Genomic DNA, 6,905 nt, shown 5'->3' on the forward strand with positions numbered 1-6,905 from the left:
GTTAACACAGGCCCCCCAGTTTCGAAGTATGAAGGCTTCATGTTCCGAAACTAATTATAGAAGTTCGATAGTTCGGTGTCAACACAAGCCCCCCAGTTTCGGAGTATGAAGGCTTCATGTTCCAAAACTGATCATAGAAGTCTGATGATTCGGTGTCTTTAGAGCCAATGACGTCTGGTTGCAATATTCAAAGCACCATCGACTCCTCTTGAAATCATGACTCCTCTTGAAATATAAAGAACTCCATCAGCTTGATGTCTTGATGCCACTCTGAGCCGATGAATCCGCTGGCAATGGAAACAAAAGATCAAGTATGTTGACACCAAAACTTGGTGCAGTAACTAGCAAGCTTTTGTTATCAACACAGGCCCCCTAGTTTCGGAGTATGAATATTTTCATGCTTCGAAATTAATATCCGATATATTCTATAAGCAGCCGATACTATTCTGCTTGAACCAATCAGCCGATGAAACCTTTGCTTGAAACGATGCAATTTTTTTTATTAACCAAGCAATCAGCCGATGTTTTTTTTGCCAAGCAGTCAATCGGCCGACGCTCGCTCAAATATCTAGCAGTCAATACTAAAGACTTCAACCAATACTCTCTCCCATACGCAATCCGTCGATCGACGCTTTCCCAGTTGGCTTCTCAGTCTGACCAATCGGCTTTTGTCAATTGTTTAAGCAGCCAATATTTTTTTCCCATACATAGCGCATCAACCGATGCTTACTCAATCGGCTTCTCAACCAGCCGATGCTTCTATCTATTGGCTTCTTTGCCATAAATCGGCCGATTCTATTTTGCCATAAATCAGCTGATGCTACTTTGCCATAAATCGGCCGATTCTATTTTGCCATAAATCAGCCGAAACTACTTTGCAACAAATCATGTCCATCCTTCTTTACCTCGAACCTGAGAAAGAAATTTACCTCACCTAAATCCTTCATTGCAAAATCATATTTCAAATCCTGCAATAATGCTGCTATGGCTTCTTGTGATGATCATGTCACTATAATGTCATCAACATATATAAGTATGAAGATAATTACATGATTCTTCTGATATATAAACAAAGATGTATCTGATTTTGATGATCTAAAGCCAATACTATATAACTTGGAGCTTAGCCGAGAGTACCATGCTCTTGGTGCTTTCTTTAACCCATAAATTGCTTTGTCAAGCTTGCAAACGAAATGTGGCTTGTCAACGTCTTCAAAACTAGGAGGTTGTTTCATGTATACCTCTTCTTCCATAACACCATATAAGAATGCATTTTGTACATCTAATTGCCTAAGAACCCATCCTCTTGACACATCAATGGATAGAACCACTCTAATAGTAGCAATTTTAACAACTGGACTGAAAGTGTCTTCATAGTCTATGCCATACCTTTGCTTGAACCCCTTAGCAAATAGCCTTGCTTTGGATCTGCCTGTGGATCCATCTGACTTCTTCTTGATTTTATAGACCCACTTACAATCAATTAGGTTTTATCCTTTCCTTGCTGGAACAAGATGCCAAGTTTTGTTTTTATAAGGGCTGAGAATTCATCTACCATAGCCTGCTTCCAATTTTGATTTTCAAGAGCTTCCTGTAGATGCGCGCAGGTTCTCTTGTTTCACACAAGTATCCAAAATGAACAATGCTATCACGGAACTGCTTAGGTTTAAAAATACCAGCCTGACTTTGGGTGCAAGGTTGTTGTTGTTCTTGGTATGCTGGAGAGAGAGGAATATCCATCACAGGGTGCGGCACTGCAGCTGTTGGAGAAGCCGTAGGCGCACCTGGCGCAGAAGATCCTGACATCATCGATCGAGGAGGATTTTCCTTGGAGTCCCCTTGGCGCTACAAACTGCGTGAAGTGGTCGGGTGGCCATGCGTCGACGCGTCGTTGGGCACCAGCAAATCTATCAGGGCTGACACACGCGTAGGAGAGCCACGCGGCGACGGCAGCGGCTCCTATCTCCCTGCCGACAAATCCTCCTCATGTGCAGCTCCGCCTGACGCAGGGGAATCCACCCTGGATTCTGTGCCTGGCTCATCGTTTAGCCGAGAAGGGAAAGAGGCAGCACTGGGCATGCGATAGTGCTCAGTTTGCCCTGGTTGTTGATCCAAACGTGAGTTTGTTGCTGTATCTTAGCCTCCCTGAATATGTGAATCATCCAAAACACTAGAGAGGCGATTAGTAACAATTGGATGACTATAGTTTGCCCCTTGTTGGTTGAGATTTTGAAGATGTTCAGGTAGGAGAAGGATGTCTTTTCTAAGAATGGTGCCGGCATTGGGATGCAGGCTGGCAAAGGGGAAGACAGATTCGTAAAAAACGACGTCCCTCGAGATATAGATGTGCCCTGTGGATATGTCTAGACACTTAAAGCCTTTGTGTAAAGTGTTGTACACAAGGAAGGCACACTTGAGAGATCGAAAAGAGAGCTTTCTTGAGTTATATGGCCGTAAATTTGGCCAGCAAACGCACCAAAAAATGCGTAGAGAGTTGTAGTCTTGTTTGTTGTGGAGAAGGAGCTCGGTGGGAGTTTGAAAATCAATAACTTTACTTGGCAGGAGATTGATGAGATAAGTGGTAGCTAGAAAGGCCTCATCCCAAAATTTTAGAGGCATGGAAGTGTTAGCAAGAAGCGCTAGGCCGACTTCTACAATGTGTCGATGCTTTCTCTTAGCGGATCTTTTTTGTGATGAGCATGGGACAAGAGACTAGATGAGATATGACTATCTTATGAAAAAAAGAATTTAGCTTTTCATACTTGCCTCCCCAATCGGTTTGCATTGCAACTATCTTTCTTCCAAATTTTATCTCAACTAGATTCTAGAAATTTTGGAAGACTTGAAAAACATCAGATTTTTGCTTGATAAGATAAATCCATGTGTATTTGCTATAGTCATCAACAAAAGTAACATAATAAGAATATCTTCTAATAGAGATTGGAGCAGACCTCCAAACATCAGAGAAAATAAGCTCAAGAGGGACAGTAGATATACTGTTGGATTTACTATAAGGTAACTGATGACTCTTAGCTCTTTGGCACGAATCACAAACCAACTCACTGTTTTTATCACTAGAACTAGCTAAACCATTATTCTTAAGAACCCGCTTGACAATGGGAAAAGCAGGGTGACCTAAACGGTTATGACACCTTGATGTAATAGCTTATCTTATTGACTCCAAGAACTTGCTTGTAAAGACTTGCACTGCACAGATATAGGGGATATAGGCCTCCTTGGCATCTACTGTGATGAAGGGTTTTCCTCGTGGCCTGATTCTTGATAACAAAGAAGTTTGGATGAAACTCAAGATAGGTCTTATTATCAGAGGTTAAGTGATGAACAGAAACGAGATTTTTATGGGCACTAGGAACACGGAGGACATTATTTAGCAGAATATCTTGAGAAGGGATTTTTAAAACTGCATGACCAATGTCATTGCCATACCTGTGACGCTTGCTGTGTGCACTTGATCATGTCCGTTATACTTGCTGGACATGGTCATCTTCTCCAGGCTGCTTGTGATGTGATCTAAGGCACCGCTGTTAGCATACCACTTGGTGTCGATCTCATACACTATTGCAGGCGCTTTGCTGTTTTGATTGTCATCATATTAGTACCAGCACTCCAGAGCTTCATGGCCAACCTTCATGCAAATCTGACACTGCGGCTTCTTGGTGTTCTGCTGCTGTTGCTTGGGGCGCCAAAGGAATTGTTGCCACGGCCTTCAGTGCCGCAACCACCACCACCGCGCCAATGCCCGCGGTTGTCACCACCACGTTCATGGTAGCTTCCACGATCTCGTGATGCAGAGTTGGTTGAGGAGGAGGAGCCGCCGTTGTTGTAGTTCTCATACAACAGCTCCAAGCGAGTCTCATACGTCACAAGTTGTGCGTAGAGCTCGTTCAGAGAAATAGGGTCCATGCGGCTCATGACTGATGTCATGATGGTGTTGTACTCGTAGTCGAGGCCGAGCAGAACGGCGGAGATCAGCTATTCATCTCCAATGGGCTTACCAATGGCGGCAAGTTCATCAGCAAACGCCTTCATCTTGGTGTAGTAGACGGCAATAGACATATTACCCTTCTTCAGAGTAGACAATTGCAGCTGGAGATTTGTTGACCTTGCACGTGACTGCGTGGAGCACATGGTCTCCAGCGCTGTCCATGCTTCTGCAGCTGTGGTGACCGTGGCCACCGAAGCCAACACGTCCTTGGTGAGGGAGTTGACGATGTAGCTGAGGAGCTGCTGATCTTGTACCTGCCACACCTCATATGCAGGAATCAAGACCTCCTCTTTGCTTTTGTCGGCCTTCTCGACGCTCATGGTCTTTGCCGACGCCTTGGAAGAACCGTCTGGGATGCCTGTGAGTCTGGCACCCATGATGGCTGGAAGGATTTGTGCCTTCCATAGCAGGAAGTTGTCACGGGACAGCTTCTCAGAGATGGCCGGGCCAAGCATCGCCGACGAGTTGGACAATGAAGCCATAGATGGGTTTTGGGCGTAGATTTATTTGGGAAGAAGTTAGGTTCTGATTACCGTGTAGGATTTTAGGGTAACGTGGTTAGCCTCCCGGCATCCACGGTTACATGTTTATATAGCTAGAAAAAGCTCCTAATGTGGCGTATACAAGATGGAGTTTTGTTATAAGAGTTGAGATACAAGTGACAAAGAATCTATCTCTAGATACTCTGGAACTCCTATTTGAATACGTGTATACAAGATATCTATATCTCTAGCACTGTGCCGTGCACGACACGAACGCACGGTCTTTTTCTCCTTCTCTCTCATGTACTGTGGGAGGAAAAAAAGAAGCGACACCGAAGGGGCAAGCCCTGTCAGTACGTCAAGGTTAGGAAGGTTAGGAGCTGGACTGCAGGCTGAGCCTTCGCTTTTCTACAGACCGGGGAGTTACTCATGCACGGCCGTGTACGAGGGGGGTGCTATCACAGGCCTGTGCTCCGCAAGGGAGGCACGCTTTTCGCCGTCCGCAACTGCCCGGCAAACAAACGTCAATGCCAAGCACCGGCTCCGGCTCGCGCATGTCTTGATCAGTCACCTGCTCGTTCAATTCGATTGCCGTTTGGGGTCCCATCAGGCTTGACCTTTGCAAAAACAAATTATTACCACAATTCTGTAGTAATTTACTCTTCGGAAAATGGCATGACATCTCTCTTAACAAGACATAACCACCGACCGATTGATCAGTGCATAGTAAGTCTGAAGCCAAAAGAGCAGAACCTGGAAGGTAGCTGCGCATGGCGTCCTCTTTTTCCACATGAAACCCCTCTGCCCAAGCCTCGCGCACTCGCCCTGCCTCTCGGCATCAGCCGCACTGTTCACGCAGCACAAGCTTCGGTCGCTTGGTATAATAGTGGCCACCCGTTCGTTCGTTGTCACTGCTACGTTGCCGCTCTACGTCTCTCTCAAGAGCTTTGCTTTCTCCCTGCCTGCTGCACCAGTACGCTTTCAACTGTTCCTGCCGGAGCCTTGATATCCTGTCTGGGAGGACGCTAGAGATGGATCCGCCACCGGCGCCATTCGCCTCCAGCCCGCCGTCCTCGCCTTCGCCGCCCTCGCCGTCGTCGTCGTCGAGCGCGAGCATCACCATGGTGATCATCACCGTCGTGGGCATCTTCGCGGCGTTCGCGCTCCTCGCGAGCTACTACGCGTTCGTGACCAAGTGCGGCCTGCTGCGCGCGCTCTGGTCGCGCCACCCGCCCTGGCGCTGGCGCGCGCGGGGAGGCGGCGGCCGGGAGCCGTCCGTCATCCGCGCCGCGGCGAGCGACGACCGCCGGGGCCTCGGCCTGCCGCTCATCCGCATGCTACCGGTCGTCAAGTTCACAGCGGCGGCCTGCGGAGACGCCGGAGGATGCAGCATGGCGCCGAGGATATCCGTGTCGGAGTGCGCCGTGTGCCTGAGCGAGTTCGTGGAGCGGGAGCGCGTCCGGCTGCTGCCCAACTGCTCCCACGCCTTCCACATCGACTGCATCGACACGTGGCTGCAGGGCAGCGCCCGCTGCCCCTTCTGCCGGAGCGACGTCACGCTGCCGGCCGCAGCGCGGTTTCCGGCGAGCTGCATTCCGGCGTCGGCGACGACGGTCCCCAGCCGTCGGGACACCGAGCTCCCCTGCGACAGCATTGTGATCGAGGTGAGAGGGGAGCACGAGAGATGGTTCGGTCACCGCGGCGCAGGCACTCCGGCCGGCGGCAGAAGGCCGCGGCACCAGAAGCAGCTGCGCAAGTCGGAGAGCGTCGGCGACGAGGCCATCGACACGAGGAAAACGGGCGAGGAGTTCGCGGTGCAGCCCTTGCGGCGGTCCCTGTCCCTCGACTCCTGCTGCGACGACAAGCACCTCTACGTGTCCGTCCAGGAGCTCCGCGCCGCCACTCAGAGGCAAGCGTTCGATCCGCCCGTGCATTCATGATGATCCATGCTGGACGCCACCATAGCTGTGCAGAATAGCCTGGCTGTTAGTAGATGATGGTTGCCATCAATTCTTTTTTCTTTTCTAATTTAGAGGTTATATTAGCAGCAGTAACTAACTGCAAAAACATTTTACGCGGCTTTTTGTGCCCGGCACGACATGCATCCTGCCTGCTGCCTGCTGCGCCCCATGGTTCTCGCTGCAGCGAGTCTCTTTCTTCCTTGTTTTCTGGTTTCCAGGGACAGATTGCAGGTCTCTTTCGGATCGGCCATGCTCACGCAGTTTTGGTTGGCCGTAGGTGATCGAACCGAGCCCGTGAAGTTCAGCATTTTCCTCGGGACCGTTGCCTTTGAGAATCCGGTTTTTAACCGTGTTTCTGTTTCATGATAGCATCGCACGTCCTGGTCGGAGGTGAGCCCGGCCGGCCGGCCGGCCGCCAGCTCCTCATCTGTTTAGTTTTTCTCATCAGTCATCAGC

At 49.2% G+C, this 6,905-nt stretch overlaps 1 protein-coding gene across 1 annotated transcript; it reads left to right on the forward strand.

Moving 5' to 3' along the window:
* Positions 1 to 459: 459 nt before the first annotated feature.
* On the forward strand, positions 460 to 6,705 carry LOC117837160 (RING-H2 finger protein ATL1). Its single transcript, XM_034716747.2, has one exon. The coding sequence runs from the start codon at positions 5,520 to 5,522 to the stop codon at positions 6,426 to 6,428; it is 909 nt and encodes a 302-aa protein (XP_034572638.1). The 5' UTR covers positions 460 to 5,519; the 3' UTR covers positions 6,429 to 6,705.
* Positions 6,706 to 6,905: the final 200 nt, after the last annotated feature.

Source organism: Setaria viridis, chromosome 9 (genome assembly GCF_005286985.2).
Source record: "Setaria viridis chromosome 9, Setaria_viridis_v4.0, whole genome shotgun sequence".
Lineage (NCBI taxonomy): Eukaryota > Viridiplantae > Streptophyta > Magnoliopsida > Poales > Poaceae > Setaria > Setaria viridis.